General features: G+C 42.3%; 1 protein-coding gene across 1 annotated transcript in view; it reads right to left on the bottom strand.

The window, feature by feature from the left end:
* Positions 1 to 574: 574 nt before the first annotated feature.
* ANKFY1 (ankyrin repeat and FYVE domain containing 1) overlaps positions 575 to 17,719 on the bottom strand; it is a 57,589-nt gene continuing 40,444 nt past the window's right edge. The window contains exons 12-25 of the mRNA XM_040424846.1: positions 15,713 to 15,938; positions 15,487 to 15,585; positions 15,131 to 15,284; positions 13,117 to 13,285; positions 12,698 to 12,816; positions 11,615 to 11,771; positions 11,259 to 11,459; positions 9,803 to 9,979; positions 9,453 to 9,600; positions 7,915 to 8,005; positions 4,017 to 4,141; positions 1,799 to 1,945; positions 1,607 to 1,697; positions 575 to 1,440 (exon numbers count right to left, since the gene is read on the bottom strand). Of these exons, the coding sequence (XP_040280780.1) occupies positions 1,308 to 1,440; positions 1,607 to 1,697; positions 1,799 to 1,945; positions 4,017 to 4,141; positions 7,915 to 8,005; positions 9,453 to 9,600; positions 9,803 to 9,979; positions 11,259 to 11,459; positions 11,615 to 11,771; positions 12,698 to 12,816; positions 13,117 to 13,285; positions 15,131 to 15,284; positions 15,487 to 15,585; positions 15,713 to 15,938 (2,037 nt within the window). The 3' untranslated portion in view covers positions 575 to 1,307. The remainder of the gene's footprint in view (positions 1,441 to 1,606; positions 1,698 to 1,798; positions 1,946 to 4,016; positions 4,142 to 7,914; positions 8,006 to 9,452; positions 9,601 to 9,802; positions 9,980 to 11,258; positions 11,460 to 11,614; positions 11,772 to 12,697; positions 12,817 to 13,116; positions 13,286 to 15,130; positions 15,285 to 15,486; positions 15,586 to 15,712; positions 15,939 to 17,719) is intronic.

Genomic DNA, 17,719 nt, shown 5'->3' with positions numbered 1-17,719 from the left:
AGCTCTTAGTGAGTTTTCTTTATTCAGTGTGTTCTAAAAAAACAACAACACACTGGTGTAATGGAAAACTGGCTTATTTGCCCAAATATTTTGTGGATCGCACACAGACCCCATTAATTTTTGTGGGTCTGCAAAACAAATGAACAACACACGGTGGTGGCCAGGCCACAAATGATAGAACCTGTACTATTCTTGTCTCTTTTGCAGACAAGAATAGGCTTTTATTTGCAGTGGGTCCTGCATTCTTTTCTCCACACCTGCCTAAAACCTTTGCACAGTACTGTAAGACGGCTATCATATCTGTCAGCCATTAAAGGGGTTGGCCAAATTCCCCTGGAATTTCTCAAAATGCCATAAACGCTCCATACTGTCCCCCAGATGCCCTAAGAAAGGCCCTATTAGGACAGCTGAGGGACAGTATACAGTCATGGAGCATACATTACTGTTTACGTCAATTTGAAAAATACCATGGGCAATTGTCCAAGCCCTTTAATTGACCCTTTTCTGCAAAAGGGAGATTCAACACAAATATTCTCATTTTTCTGTTAAAGAAATACAAAACATACATCATATGTCCATGTAGCTTGGATATTTAATTTCTATAACAAATGATTTTTTTCTTATGACATGTTAGTGTTTAAATCTATTACATGGAACACTTGTATTATGAGGAAATGAGAGACATTGTGCAAGTGTGTGAGAAGTACAATGAAATTATCAGGATCGGTAATGACAAAATTATAGAGGCCTCTGATTAGTTGGTAATAAGGATGGCGAAACCAGTTTCTATTTCATGAGATGGGCATACTAAATGGGGAAGGTGCTATGAAGATTTCATCATCATGTTGGTTTTACAGCTTATAATTTTAAGGCCACAATTTTATTGGCTTTCCTCAAACTGAACCCTGTATTACAAAAAAAGTTCCTCTTGTATATTCACCCACGGATTATGGGAGGACACAGCACGTATTTTACAGGCAGAAGACATTTTAAGATCATGGAAATTAGTGGTAGTCTGAAAAGCTCTTGAGGACAGAGAAGAGACTTTTGACATGATGCATTGATCCTCAGACCATACGGTCAGATCAACGTCGTATTTTCCCAAACCAGTAGATATTTTGCACTTGACTTAAAAAGGAGTCCAGTTAGTATCTAGCAAAGCCTATACATGTACAATCAAATTGTTTATACTGTAATATATCATAATATGGTCCTTCGTCCATGATGAAGTGCAAACATCTGCAACTCAACCCAACAGCCTTTTAAGCTGCCATTCTTCATGTAGCAAGATTATGCCGCCAAGTATACTAAGACACTCCACCCAGAGTCAAAACATCAAAGCATATGTTGCAAACTCGAACTGGTTTATTCAAGTCAAACTTGATAATGGGAATCTCCTTTGTTGAGCATTTATGACACAGGAGTCGTCCACAATGTCGACTGTAGGAAGAGAGAAAACAAAGCATGAACTTGACAGGCGCAGACAAACATTACCAAGGAACACAATTATGTGAACCGTAGCTGCAGTAAAACTTCAGTTATTGTTGACCTTCTACCTAAACATTAAATTATGATTACTATTATGTAAAAAAGTTATCCATCTTACCAGTGGTGCTTTCGTGTTGTAACGCCAAACTTGGCAGCACACTCATAGCAATTGGAACCATCGCACCATGGAGGTTCTTGAGTTAACATGTCTGAAAATGGAAAGGAACTTTGGTAACTTTATGCAAATCCTACCATAAGTTAAAGAGATATTATATATGAATCGTTTTTCCATTGCATTAGAGTAACTTGCCTAGAAGTCTAAAAAGAAGCTGTTTTGTAGCAACTTGATAGTTAAATATGTTGATCCCTTGGTTGTTGTTCACTCCGAGTCTGGCTCCTGCTTTCACAATGGCTCGGCAGATATTGGCGTTACCTTTCATGTAGGCCAAGAGAAGAACTAGAAAGAGAAGTCATAAAGCCAGGATGAGAGGTTGATAATGAATATGCATATCTAATGTAGCCATTTCCTAAAAGTCCCTTGAGTTCTATCTCTACAAGAGGAAAGAACTATAAATGTAAAAATATTTCTGCACTGAAGAATCAGTATATGAGGCAGAAGGCTGCTCCGTAAGGTTTGCACATTCCCTCTTAATATTCCTAGTGATGCTGCTGACTTTAAAAAAATAAATAAAAAAATATGTGATTTAAACAATAGCTCATTTTCCAATGACACATTAAGTTTAAAATATTTTTGGCAAGTTTTTTCAAAATGTTTCAGTTCACTATCTATATTTAAAAAATGTTTACATAATCCTGCAATTTTCACACTGGCCACTAGTTCTAATAATAGGTTGTGCTTTCCTGTACAGGTCCCTTTTCAGTAGTTATCTCTTTATCACAACAGGCAGAATTTACAATGACAAGTAACAGCTCTATAAAGATAACACAGGATCCACCATTAACAATAAGTGATATCACAGCTTATCAGCTCCCTTCCTCCTGCACAGGTCATGGAGCATGCCTAGAAAACTATTCCATACAAGTCAATAGGATCAGCTCCTGTCCATTGTGTCTATGGCCCATGTAGCTGCTCTCAAAATACAGAAAGTCTTAACATACTGTATTTTAGGCCTAGTGACCAGTGTGAAAATTGCAGGATTATATAAAAACATTTTTATATAAATATTGACATTAGAGAGCGAATCTCATATTTTGAAATTCATTCACACTTCGTTTGTTGGTAAAAGGTAAATTGTGATATGGAGTCCGTCACCACGGACCATAACGTGGTTGTTAGAGGCATTCCGTCATAATAGAAGTCTATGGGCTGCAAAATGGAAATTCGCTCATCTCTAAGCAGAAATTCATAAGCGCAAATTCGCTCATCTCTAATTGACTTGGAAGAAAATAAATAAATAAAATAACATTAAAAATAAAAAACGTTTAACATAAAAATGTGATTTAAACAATAGACCATTTTCTGAAGACAATTTTTAAAAAAGTTGTATTCCAGTAACTGATTGGTGGGGGTCGTTCTGCTGGGACCCCCACCAAGAGCTGTAATCACAAAGATCAGTTTGTGCGATTTTGGCCTGTGTCTGATTATAACTTTGATCACTGACACCTCCGCTCTCCCTTCTTCCAAGCCAGGGATAAGCAACCTCTGGCACTCCAGCTGTTCTGAAACTACAACTCCAAGAATCCTCCTTTCACTTCTATGGGAGTTACAAGAACAGCCAAGTACATGTGCATGCTGGGAGTTTAGTTTCACTGAAGGTTGCTGATCCCTATTCCATGCACACTCACTAACTAATGGGGAAGGGGGCTGAGTGGGGGTATTGGTGTTATAATCAGACACAGGCTGGTATGTGATTATAAGGCTACTTTCACATTCGCGTTTGGTGCGGATCAGTCATGGATCTACACAGATGGATCTGTTCAGATAATACAACCGTCTGCATCCGTTCAGAACGGATCCGTTTGTATTATCTTTAATATAGCCAAGACGGATCACCATCAGACGTCTTGACCACCATTGAAAGTCAATGGGAGACGGATCAGTTTTCAATTGTGCCAGATTGATTCATAGAAAACGGATCCGTTCCCATTGACTTACATTGTGTGTCAGAATTTGGCTCAGTTTCGTCAGACGGACACCAAAACGCTGCAAGCAGCGTTTTGGTGTCCGCCTCCAAAGCAGAATGGAGACGGAACGGAGGCAAACTGATAATTCTAAGTGGATCCTTTTCCATTAAGAATGCATTAGGGCAAAACGGATCCTTTTTGGTCTGCTTGTGAGAGCCCTGAACGGATCTCACAAATGGAAACCAAAACGCCAGTGTGAAAGTAGCCTAACCTGTTTGCTCGTTCATCAGCGGCACTATTACACAGGCAGTTCCCACAAATGCTTGTTAGCGATGATCTGCCCGACTATCTCCAGGTCTAATACAGCCCTAAAGACACTGCATGCAGAGATAATATTATTTTCTAGGATTGAGGGAAAGAACCATCGGCAACAATGTAATCACCTGTGTTTCCTTCTGAATCTGGTTTATCAAGGGGATATTCTGGCATACATTCCAGGAAGAGTTCAAAGATAGCAGCTGCATTTTCCTTTCCATACTGCCCCAAAATATGCATTGGCGATTGGCCCCTGTCAAAATGAATAGGTTTTTTGTTAGATATTCAGAGATATATTTAAAGGTCCACAGAGATAACAGCCCAACCGACTGCTGGGGCCTCCCGCCGATCACTAGAACGTGTTCCATGTGTCTGCCGATACATTCAGCTCTATCCAAATGCTGGTAAAAGTGCTCGCTATATGTGGCAGCCCTACAGATTTCAAGGCAGAGGCAAACATGCATGTGCGTCTGTCGCGCCAATAAAACAGAGAACAGAGTCCCTCGTTCTAGTGATCCAGGGAATAAGATGTCATGGGATGACCCCGTTAAGTTGGAAGACAGGACAATGAAAACTGTAATTTGTAAGCATTTATAAGTTGTAATTCACAACCTATATAAATCCAACTTTATTGACAGTAGAAATAAAAAAATAAAAAGTAGATGTCTGGGAAGGTCAATATACAGCTAAGATAGTGCGTGCTTTGATGTCTGTGTAGGTGACTGTGCACTGATGTGGATGTCTGTGTGGTTAAGGGAGAGCGTGTGTGGGGATAAGCTAAACCACACCTGGCCAGGAAATCCTGTGCTCAGAGCCTAGCAATAGGCTTGGCATTTCTGATAGTTCTCCATTAAAAAGGGGGTGTCCGCTTTTTACGATTGATGGATAGGTTAGGTACCAGATCAATACCAGATCGCTGGGTGTCCGACTCCCAGAACTCCCATCGATCAGCTGTTTGAAGAGAAGGCAGCTCTCAAACGAGCGCTGTCTTCTCGCCTCTGTTTACCTGCTCGCCGCAGCAATTGCAGTGGTGAGAAGATGCAATTACCTGTATGGCGTCCCCATTCACTTCTATGGGATGGCTCTGTCTGTTCAAGTGAATACTACAGAGCCATCCCACAGAAGTAAATGGGGACTCAATACTTGTAATTACACCTGTGGCGATCAGGTAAACAGAGCAGAGAAGGCAACGCCCATAGGAGCACTGCCTTCTCCTCAAACAGCTGATCAGCAATGGTGCTGGGAATTGGACCCCTAGCAATCTGTAAGGATAGGTCATAGATAGTAAAAAGCAGACAACCCCTTTAAGGAAAACAGAAATAATAAAGGTTACTACAAGAGTGTCATATTATTTCTTAGCCAAAGTACTGCACACATCTTTCTAAAATGATATAAGGTACAGGATGGTGCATTATAGACAATGGAGGAGATACAGTCTTGTGAAAAAATTAGGACACCCTTTGAAAGCATGTGGTTTTTTGTAACATTTTTAATAAATGGTTATTTCATCTCCGTTTCAACAATACAGAGAGATTAAAGTAATCCGACTAAACAAAGAAAACTGAAGAAAAGTCTTTTCAAGATCTTCTGTAAATGTCATTCTACAAAAATGCCTATTCTAACTGAGGAAAAAGATAGGACACCCTTGCCCCTAATAGCGAGTGTTACCTCCTTTGGCTGAAATAACTGCAGTGAGACGGTTCTTGTAGCCATCTACCAGTCTTCGACATCGGTCTGAGGAAATTTTACCCCACTCCTCAATGCAGAACTTTTTCAGCTGTGAGATGTTTGAGGGGTTTCTTGCACGTACAGCCCTTTTCAAGTCACCCCACAGCATCTCAATGGGATTCAAATCTGGACTTTGACTTGGCCATTCCAGGACTCTCCATTTCTTCTTTTTCAGCCAATCTTTGGTTGATTTACTAGTATGTTTTGGGTCATTGTCATGTTGCATGGTCCAGTTCCGCTTCAGCTTTAATTTTCTAACTGATGGTCTCACATGTTCTTCAAGCACCTTCTGATACACAGTAGAATTCATCGTGGATTCTATGATGGTGAGCTGACCAGGTCCTGCTGCAGCAAAGCAGCCCCAAACCATGACACTTCCACCTCCATGCTTCACAGTTGGTATGAGGTTCTTTTCTTGGAATGCTGTGTTTGGTTTACGCCAAACATGTCCTCTGCTGTTGTGTCCAAATAATTCAATTTTGGACTCATCTGTCCAAAGAACATTATTCCAGAAGTCCTGGTCTTTGTCAACTTTATCGCTGGCAAATGTCAGTCTGGCCTCGATGTTTCTCTTGGAAAGCAAAGGTTTCCTCCTTGCACACCTCCCATGCAAGTTAAACTTGTACAGTCTCTTTCTGATTGTAGAGGCATGTACTTCTACATCAACAGTAGCCAGAGCCTGCTGTAGTTCTCGAGATGACACTTTAGGGTTTTTGGATACCTCTTTTAGCATCTTGCGGTCTGCTCTTGGGGTGAACTTGCTGGGGCGACCAGTCCTGGGCATGTTGGCAGTTGTTTTGAAAGCCCTCCACTTGTAGACTATCTTCCGGACAGTGGAATGGCTGATTTCAAAATCTTTTGAGATCTTTTTAAATCCCTTCCCAGACTCATAGGCTGCTACAATCTTTTTTCTGAAGTCCTCTGACAGCTCTTTTGCTCTCACCATGGTGCTCACTCTCACTTCAACAGTCAGGAGCACACCAAACTAAATGTCTGAGGTTTAAATAGGGCAAGCCTCATTCAACATGCAGAGTAACGATCTACTAATTATGTGCACCTGGTGTGATATACCTGTGTGAGATCTGAGCCAATTTAAGAGGGAATACATGTGAGGGTGTCCTATCTTTTTCCTCAGTTAGAATAGGCATTTTTGTAGAATGACATTTACAGAAGATCTTGAAAAGACTTTTCTTCAGTTTTCTTTGTTTAGTCGGATTACTTTAATCTCTCTGTATTGTTGAAACGGAGATGAAATAACCATTTATTAAAAATGTTACAAAAAACCACATGCTTTCAAAGGGTGTCCTAATTTTTTCACATGACTGTATATCAAGACTGGCGCATCCATTTGCCAGTCCTGATCTCTCTTCACTGGCGTGAGATGCGCAGAAGCCTCTTAACAAATCAGGCGCATCTCTGTCGCGCTGTGTGCCAGAAACTGAAGTCTATGCCAGCTACAGGCTGGCGTACACTTCAGCTATAACTTACGCCACTTTCTGGCGAAAGTTATAGTAAATACGGTGGGTTGCACTAAGCCCACCCTTTTCTCACTACTTCGGAAAAGTGGCGAGAAGCCTAAAAAGTTGCAAATTATTGCGCACATATGGCGTGCTATATAATGTGCGACTTTTTACGCCACAATAGTGGCATAATTAGTTTAATAAATGTCCCTTATTATCTTTGTTGGAATACTTAAATGAGGGGATTTCTGTGGAAAAATCATATACTGATGCACCAGCAAAGGTACTAGTAGAGGCACAGGCAATAGACAGCCTCAACCTTTGCTAGGCCCTGACTCAATGCCCTTTTAAGATAAGCCCATAACGTTGCTCAAATTTCAAACACGCTCAGAATAACATAAAAGCTGCAATCAAATTTATTGTCATGAGCAACATTAAAAGTCTTTGTTAAAACATTTTTCAGACATGATGGCTAGTATGTATACATTCAGTGTGCCATGGACCACACTAAATGGCATTGCGGGCAACATGAACTTCAAATCTAGGCTCTGTTCACATCTACCTTGGAGCAACTCAAAAACGTCAGACAAAATTGCACAGCATGCAGCTTTATTTTGTCCGGTAACATAAAAGACACCACAATGGAAACCCCACTATATTCAGTGGGGCCCTCCGGGGCGCCACTGGTGTAAATCGTGAGATGGATCTGGCACTGCCGTCACTTTCGTTGTCCTGCTCCTATAACAGAGCAGAACAACCGAAATGAAAGCGCCAATGGGAAATCGATGACAGTCGTGTTAAATTAAAGGTACCACAAATGCTCGTAATCACTGCTTACCTCAAATTTAGTGCCTCTGCATCAACATTACATTCTGTTAAAAGACAGCGAATATTGTTCAGACGACCATGCATTACTGCCAGATGAAGTGCTGTAAAGGTGAACAAAAAAAAGCCACACTTGTGATGTCTGATGAGACCAGTGAAAGTAGTGTGAATGTGTTCAGTAAATCTACTTTACAAACGTCAAGTGACCGGCAGCTACAGTCCTTATCCTCTGCGTCTATGCAGTGCAGAACAACTCTTGGTACTGAAATTCAATCACTATAAACTGGCTGACGCATGGGGATTTAGGACAAACTAATATTAGGCAAAACTGCATACACCCTAAAGGGGTTATCCGAGACTATAAAAAGCTCACCCATATACCGGGCCCCTCACATTGAATATACTTACCCCGCTCCCTGCACTGCCGGGGGAGAAGGGGGTCTCCAATTCCCCTGCATGTATGGAGCACATGCATGACCACTGCTTCGTTCAATTCTATGGGGCTGCCAAGTTCAGCGCTATCGCCAACAGTCCCATAAAAGTGAATGGATAGGTCATTATGCATGTGAACCACAGCTCCATACACACAGGAGACTCCTTTCTTTATGATTGCTAGTTGGTCCCAGGGTTAGATGTCCAGTGGTCACACATTTATCACCTAATTGACTACCAAAAAATAAAAAATCTTTAGTAATTTAGTACATATTGCCCTCTAGATCAGACACAATAGGTTGACACTTCCTGTTTTCTGTAGCTCACTTGTCAACTTTGCCATATAGACTGAGAGAATATGCAGAGTTATTTCAGTATCTGAACAGTATACTCGAGTTGTTGCACTGCTGGTTTATGTTTAGAAAAGACCAGACAGTAACACTAAAATTATGTTTTCATCTGTACCGCTACTCCATCTCGAGGTGTGGGGCTGTGTTTCATCACTTGCTGGAGACTGTAATAGTCTATGACATTTCCCAATTTGATGCCATAAAGCCCACATGCCCTGCTGGACTGTCTATAGCACAGACAATACAAGCAGGTAGTGTGTGTCTTCAATATGGCTGTCCCAGGAATATTATTGTTTTTTTTTAAATAAAAATAACAACACACATTATCATTCTTCTGCATACTTAAATATAGAAAATAAATAATTAAACTAACAGCATACAGGAGACATTCTCTTTAAAAGGGGTTGTCTTATATATGGATACCCATATCCATATTTTGGTCTAAGAAGGGCAATCTGACATCACACAGATAGTTTCTTTGGACCCCCATTACAGGGGTTGTCCCATCTGGACATTTCTGAGATATTCACAGGATATACCATAAATGTCCGATAAGGGCAAGTCCCACCTATCGGACATTCATGGCATATCCTGTGGATATCTCAGAAATGTCCAGATGGGACAACCCCTTTCAGTAAGAGTGGATTCCCAGCCTACACATATTACATAGCTGGAGAATGCCTCCTTCAGCGAGGGGCTCTGGAAGCTAGACGTGGAACAATCAATAAGGGTTCTGTTCAAAAGACAAGCTTTTAAGTACTGGAATTACCATTGTTCCCATTTTCATCTGCAGCTCCAAAATCAACACCATTCTCCAGAAGTACAGAACAGATAGTAGGGAGATCTTGTTGTGCTGCAAGGTGAAGGGCAGTCTGACGGTGTTTTGTCAGTTCATTCACTTTGGCACCTGCAAGAAGCTAACAACACAGATCATAGACCTTATTGATAAAGGCAACTACAGCAAAAAAATGAAAGCAAAGTCATAGTGCCTGCAATCTGTCAGGCTACTTATGCTTTGTAGAAACAGCAGTAAAATTCTGAAAATATAAAGAAATTTATTGAGTAGGTAATAAACGTGTAAAGCGCCTGATCAATAAATGTAGACATTAATGCACATACCAGGTTGCGGACAATAATCTCAGATCCCGCCTGCACAGCCAGATGCAGAGGCGTTAACTTGGAAGCATCCTGCACTCTTGAGTTGACATTGGCTTGCACACTAATCAGGAACAGCACACTCTCAATGTCCGAATTCTGCACGGCCACATGCAGAAAATTCCTTCCTTTGTTATCCACCTAAGTAATACAAATGCAGGCACAATAACAGACATTGATCATTTTCAAATGTCCTCACTACAGCGAATGCAAACTGTGCAAATCATGAAACTTGCTCAAAGCTTTCTTGGACATGCTGTTCCCGCTGGGCTCCACTTCCTGGTCCGGATTTACATGTTGGAAATGTCAAGAAAGGCCCAATCGGCCAATCATTGACCGTGGCGGTGACCTGCCTCAGCCAATGACTTGACTGGGTAAGCCTTTAATGGGGTTTCCAGAGTGCTGAGCCAGGACCAGGTAGTGAAGATCAGCAGGGCCTGGACCAGCACCACGAGGGTGAGAATGGTTTATTAGATTTTTTTTTTGCTCTTTGTGGCCTGGACATTTCCCTGGGGGAAAAAAAACCTTGAAATAATTTACTCATGTTATTTCAAATTCTCCAGGCATATTTACATTTTTCAAACCAGCACCTGGATCTGAATACTTTTGTAATTGCATGTAATTAAAAATGTAGTATAGCCAGTGAGCTAGTCAATACAATGTATCTGTATAGCGCCACCTGCTGTTTGTTTTTTCCTTATTTTTTGTCCATCTCACTGAGCTGGTCGAACGTGCTCAGTTTAAATTGTCAACTGCCACCGCCTATATGTTCTGTTAGAACCTGTGGCCGTACAGGGAGAGAGGTGCAGCAGAAAGGACATGCCCTCTGAGCTGCCAGGCTGAAGATAATCTAGCAGAGCAATTGGAGCCGTGAATGTAGAGATCTCTGGATACATGTGCAGTACAGAGCTAGGCTTGTTAAAAAGGGATTGTCATGTACTATATGATGTCTGATTTTCATTTTTTACATATATCATAGCATAACCCCTTTAACTATATTTTAAAAAAAAGTCCTGAAATCTTGCAGTTTTGACTGTAGCCACTGATCTCCATTATAGGCTGACGTTTCCTGTTATGTAGAGATCACTTCTCATCAATCATCTCATTATCAAGAGAGGCACACCAATGAATGGTACCATCTCCATTACACAACTGGAGGCAGATAACATGGGATCCACCATTGGTGATAGACATAGCTCACCTCCTCCCCCCTTCCCCTGCAAAATGACCACTATACTTTCTGATAGAAGTCCACAAGCCATTATGATCATATATAGAAAATAAAATACAAAATGTACAATCAGAAAATAAAGAACGTGTCTATCTAGTTTATGCTAATTAGTATAACTAATAAAGCTAAGCCGATACATTCATAAACATATTTCCCCGTTTCTTTTTACTGTATTAACCATTTCATTACCTGCTCCGCCGCTCCTGGTTCTCGCTTTAATATGGCCTCTGCAGCTTTGTTATTTTTGAATGTCATGGCACATGCGAAAGGGGTCATGCCCTGTCTATCCCTCACATTCAACCTGATTTCTGGGTGTGAGATCAATAACTGGATTATTACACGGTGCTGATTGCTGATGGCAACATGTATTGGAGTTCTTCCTTCTGCATCCTGTAATACAAAAATGTGACTTAATGCTGCATAAGCAATAATGAGATCCCAACTTTCCTTTTACCTAAATTAATATCCATTCATTGATAACAGATACAGTATCTGACTTGGTGGACAAGGTGCTGTATATTCGCTGTCCTGTTCTCCAATCCTACCTGTGCATTCACATTGGCACCAAACTCCAAAAGGCACTGAACTACTTCTTCTAATCCCCAAGTTGCTGCCAAGTGCACAGGGGTCTGCCCATCTCTGGCCTCCTCTTCCCCTTCTCCATTTGGTCCTGGTTTTCTGGGACTGTTTACATCGCAGCCACTGAAAGAGAAATGCGGTGCCATTTCACTCCAATGTGTAATGTTTTCATATGTAGGATAGAAAATCAAAGGAAAAAAAACTTGATAGAATGCCTTCTAAATACTGCAACCATATACTACCAGAGATACAGTTATTTATGAAATTTAAAGGGCACCTGTCAGCAGGATCAACTATATTAAACCAGGCATACTGCCTGGTATGGTTGTTCCTGCTGATTAAAGAGATACCCGACTTGTAAAAATAAGTTGCACTGGTCTCAAGAAAATGCAAATAAGGCTCCATTCACACGTCCGCAATTGTGGTCCGCATCCGTTCCACAATTGTGCGGAACGGGTGCGGACCCATTCATTCTCTATGGGGACGGAATGGATGCGGACAGCACATAGCGGCTCCTGAAAAATATAGAACATGTCCTATTCTTGTCTGCAATTGCGGACAAGAATAGACATTTCTATGGGGGTGCCGGCCGGGTGTATTGCGGATCTGCAATACACTACGGACGTGTGATGGGACCCTAAGGGCCTCAGTGCACCTAAAGGTGGGCTCTAGACACTCGGTGCACGTCAGCTCCTCTACTTCTGCAATATGCAACTTTTTGAATGCCATTGCACCTAAATTTAAGCACAAGCAGTGCTATTATGTCGCCTTGCCACTTTCTGAAAAGGGGGCATGGTGAGGCCATGGGCCCTGGCTCATTCATTATGATTGATGCTAGTTTTCAGACAGATTTCAGTCTAGGCGCACAGACTACCAGAGGATGCACCTAACTTTTGACGAGGTCGGCATCTCCTCATAAATTAAGCACATCCTCTGGCAACGAGTGGAATATGAAAGACTGGTATAAAACGGTGGTGTTTGATAAATGACTCCCAAATAGTGTAAGAAATTTCACTAAACCACAGTAATAAACAATACATAGAGCTAACCTGCGTATGAGGAAGCAAGCAACCTGCTCTTTGTTCTCATCGATGGCTCTATGTAGAAGGGTCTGTAGACATCCACTAGGGCCTGGACCCCAAAATGTTGCATCACATCCATGTCTTACCTAAGAGAGCAAAAATAAAGAGTCTTAATGTACATTACTGTACTGCTTATGTCCTGTATGCTCACACACAGTAAATACTGAAAAAGAGTGGGGGGGAAATGAAAGAAAAATAAAAACCCTCTAACTCTTTTCAGGAAGCAGAGTATACAATTAAAAGGGTCCTCTGGGAACAGGGATTTGTACCGGCATGGTTCTGGCTATTCATATTAACGGTTCATGCCATGCACACAAAATGAAATTTTTAGTTGGTCAAACCAAAAAGCAAAAATAAAACAATTCTGAGAAACAGGTTTATTTTACCAATGTGGATGCAATGTCCTCCAAGTCATTCTCCAGTGCGATCCACAGGGGAGGGTTTCCATGCTCATCAGTAACAGACGTGTCTGCCCCTCGTGTGCAAATAGCATCAACCACTAAGGGAAGCTGATTTTTAATGGCTAGCTGAAGTGCAGTCTCCCCATCTTGGGTCCTAAAAGGGAAAATATGTAAATGCTTCATCTACGGAGCAGCTACAGTCTTGCTTTGTGTATCTGCTGCACCAGTAGAAATCTACATTTCTACACTTTGTGCCTTCATTTAAATGGCTTCAAAGTGTTTGATAATCTGCTGAACGGAAAAGGCAGAAGAATTTGCTAAAGATGATTCAGTTTATCAACTAAGGGCTCTTTCACACTTACGTTCTTTTCTTCCGGCATAGAGTTCCGTCGTCGGGGCTCTATGCCGGAAGAATCCTGATCAGTTTTATCCTAATGCATTCTGAATGGAGAGAAATCCGTTCAGGATGCATCAGGATGTCTTCAGTTCCGGACCGGAACGTTTTTTGGCCGGAGAAAATACCGCAGCATGCTGCGTTTTTTGCTCCGGCCAAAAATCCTGAACACTTGCTGCAAGGCCGGATCCGGAATTAATGCCCATTGAAAGGCATTAATCCGGATCCGGCCTTAAGCTAAACGTCGTTTCGGCGCATTGCCGGATCCGACGTTTAGCTTTTTCTGAATGGTTACCATGGCTGCCGGGACGCTAAAGTCCTGGCAGCCATGGTAAAGTGTAGTGGGGAGCGGGGGAGCAGTATACTTACCGTCCGTGCGGCTCCCCGGGCGCTCCAGAGTGACGTCAGGGCGCCCCACGCGCATGGATGACGTGATCGCATGGACACGTCATCCATGCGCATGGGGCGCTCTGACGTCATTCTGGAGCGCCCTGGGATCCGCACGGACTGTAAGTATACTGCTCCCCCGCTCCCCACTACTACTATGGCAACCAGGACTTTAATAGCGTCCTGGCTGCCATAGTAACACTGAACGCATTTTGAAGACGGATCCGTCTTCAAATGCTTTCAGTTCACTTGCGTTTTTCCGGATCCGGCGTGTAATTCCGGCAAATGGAGCACACGCCGGATCCGGACAACGCAAGTGTGAAAGAGCCCTAATGTGTAACATGTACTGTGCAAGCTGTCAGGGAGGAGGCTGTCAGCAGTTTTCTGCATGCTAAACTGCTGACTGAGGGACAGCTGTAGTGTTCTCCTGACAGGGGAGGGGAAGGACTATGAAGCAGCTCAAGGTATAGAACACTTCCCAGTGAAGTTCTGCCTCCTGGACACTCCCAGGAGCGGAATTTGACAGATTAAAAATAAATATTTACATTTCTCCTGATAATAAAAACTCCACAAAATATATGCTTGTGCTGCTCTTCCTGACCCCTATCTAGTGCTGTCAGCTGTTCAGCGCGGTCAAAACGGCTGACAGACTTTCTTTGAAGAGGTTTTCCAAATTATTTAATTAGCTTAACTGCCAGGGCCTGTCAAAACAATAAAAAATCTTACATTTACCTTCCTAGCTTGTTCCAATCCAGCACCTCCACTCCTTTTCCAACCCTGGGCTGCAGCCAGTGACATACTTTTGGGGCTGCAGAGGTGACAACCCATATACCAATGTCATATACTGCTGAGGCCAGCGATTGGCTGCAGCCCCATATGGAACGTCACCACTGCAGCCTCAACAATACGTCACTGGCTGCAGCCCAGGGTAGATGAAAAAGTGGTGCCGCTGGACGGGAACGGGCTGGGAAGGTAAGTGTAAAATTGCTTATTATTTCGACAGGCCCCCGGGTGTTTAGTGAAATATAAAAATACCTTGGACAACCCCTTTAAGACGGACTGGACAATAACAATTATATAGGACCATCAGGGGTATATGCTCTTAATCATGGGATAAGCTAAATGATACTATACGTAAAACATGTGAAGACAACTGACAAAACAAGTTGTACTTTACTGACATCCCAATTACCAGCCACTTATGAAGTGAAACCATACCTGATATTTATATCGGCCTGATGTTCCAGTAGGAAGAGGGCACTCTTACTGTCTTGTCTTCTTATTGCCATGTGTAGCAGAGTCTGTCCATCTGACATGGTGTCATTGATAGCGGCGCCTGACCCAAGCAACTGTGCAGCAATGACATGCATCCCTATAGGTGGCACCAGGATAGTCAGTAAGGCAGAAAAAGGAGTGAGACTTGTACGTAGGACTTTAATAACAATGAATACATTTCAGCAAGTTTTAAAGAGGTGGGGGGACACTCTAGTTTGGTCTTTCGCTCACTTGGTTAGGGTTCTTGGTACGTGAAATTCCTCTCCATATAACAGATCTTCTAAAATCCTGTATCTTACCTGTCCATAAGGCCAGTGCCAATACAGTTTGTTCTATTGAGTCCTTCAGGCTGAAGTCAGGAATGATCTGAAGATTATTTGTTGCGTGCAGAGCATTGGCTTTAGGGGAAACAAAGAACAATTATCTACATATAATAAGCACTGCAAAGAAAAACATGGACACCATCAGTTTAAAAAATGTAACTAATATGCATGTCTTACGGTCACCATAAGGAGGAGCGCTCACCTTTCTGCTCTAATATGACTGTCACAACATCTGGGTGGTTGTAGGCTATTGCCATGTGCAGTGGTGTTTGGAGATATGTGCTGGATGATGGGCTGGTTGGTGGGGACCCTTTAGGAGCAGAAATGGGTTCTTGTGTCTGTAGGTTTGGATTGGCTCCTTGCTGTAATAGCTCTGTAGTTAGGTTGGGAAGACCATGTCGGCAAGCTGTGTGTAAAGGCGTCTCCCCCTAGGATAAGAACAGCACAACCATGACTACAGGCTCACATATATCAAATTTGACAAGAAGAATACATCCAGAGCTACTCTAGCTGTCAGAAGGTTGGAGATCATGATGGAACCCGAGTCGACATTATAAGAAAAGTCAATGAGGTTTTTTGTATGACAGATCAGTCACAGTATTGTGGAGTCCAATATACCTAGATGCAGATGTGAACATAGCCTTATCCACAAAGAGTATTTTCATAAGGCATGCAGTAAAATGAAATATAGTAATCATGAAGGATTGTGACATGTCCCACATTATAGTCTCTTTAAAGCAGTGCTTCTCAAATAGTGGGGTGCGCCCCCCAGGGGGGGCGCCAGGCTCCGTAAAGGGGGGCTCGTTCAGGGTGCCGGCCTTTGGGGTGTGCGAATTTCTTCTGTATAATGCTGGCAGGCAGGCCGGGGCGTCCCTCAGTGATGTCACGTGCCTGTGCCGCCTGCTTTATGAATGAAGCAGGCGGCGCAGACAAGTGACGTCACTGAGGGACGCGCCGGCCCGCCTGCCGGCATTATACAGAAGAAATTCGGATATACGGTACTATTAGGAGTGAGGGGGGCATGTTTAATAACTTTAAACGGTGGCGGCGGGCACACAGAATCTGTGGATGACACAGTTAAGGGGTGGGGGTCTGTGGATGGCACTGTTATGGACTGGGGGGGCACTGTGGATGGCACTGTTATGGGGTGGGGGGTCTGTGGATGGCACATATATAACAGTGCCAGCCACAGATCCCCCTGTAACAGTGCCAGCCACAGATCCCCCCCATAAGTGTCCGTCATCCACAGATCCCACCATAAGTGTCCGTCATCCACAGATCCCCCCATAAGTGTGTGTCCGATCCACATTTCTTTCTTTTTTTCATTTTCTTATACGTTAATAAGGATACCGTGTTATGCAGAGGTGTACTTATAACAATTTTATAGACAAATGATACTATTTACAGTCGCGCGGGGGGCGCGAAATGTTTTCTTCTTCCTAGGGGGGGCATGACAGAAAATAATTGAGAAGCACTGACATAGAGTATGTCATGGTTTTTTTCTTTACATTTCATCTGAACACCTGCAATGCATCCAGACATAGTAGATGCTCCATCAAAGCACACAGAGATCACTGATGACCAGTCGGTTTTAATAATTTCAAGAACATTATTTATTTGGTCAAAAATCGACTGAGCATCAACTTTTAAGAGCCTTTGAATTGAAACAAAATGCTCAACTGGACCTTGCTGTTCATTATTAAAATATCGTACTACAACAGACATCTGTTCATGGTGTCCACAGTCAGCAGTATTATCTGCAATTATTGAGATCATTTTTCCATTTATTGCTGACACAATTTTTTGCTGCACACTATTATGTAAGGCTCTTATTAAATCATTCTGGATGCGGTTACTCAGATATGTTGCATTTCGAGGAGATTCTTGCAAATGTCTTTGCATGACAGGATCATATTTTTTTAGTAGATTGACAATATTTAGAAATAAACCTCTCTCGTGGCTATCTGTTTTTTCATTGTGACCTCGAAATGGTCTGCCACCTGTTGCCAAACACCGAACAATGTCAATCAGTCGCTGCATTAGATTTCTGTTCTTGCACCTTTCTTCTTCTTTTTTTGATAGATAAAAACTTTCTTGCTCTCATCTAGTAACACATCAATAGGTTTTCCTTCACTAAAGCTTGACCATGCAGAAGTGCTCAGCATATGAGATTTGGATTGCTGGTGAGTTTTAAAACATTCATTAGCCC

The sequence above is a fragment of the Bufo bufo genome, chromosome 3, assembly GCF_905171765.1.
Source record: "Bufo bufo chromosome 3, aBufBuf1.1, whole genome shotgun sequence".
NCBI classification, from domain to species: Eukaryota; Metazoa; Chordata; class Amphibia; order Anura; family Bufonidae; genus Bufo; species Bufo bufo.
This window is presented reverse-complemented; position numbering and strand designations above follow the sequence as displayed.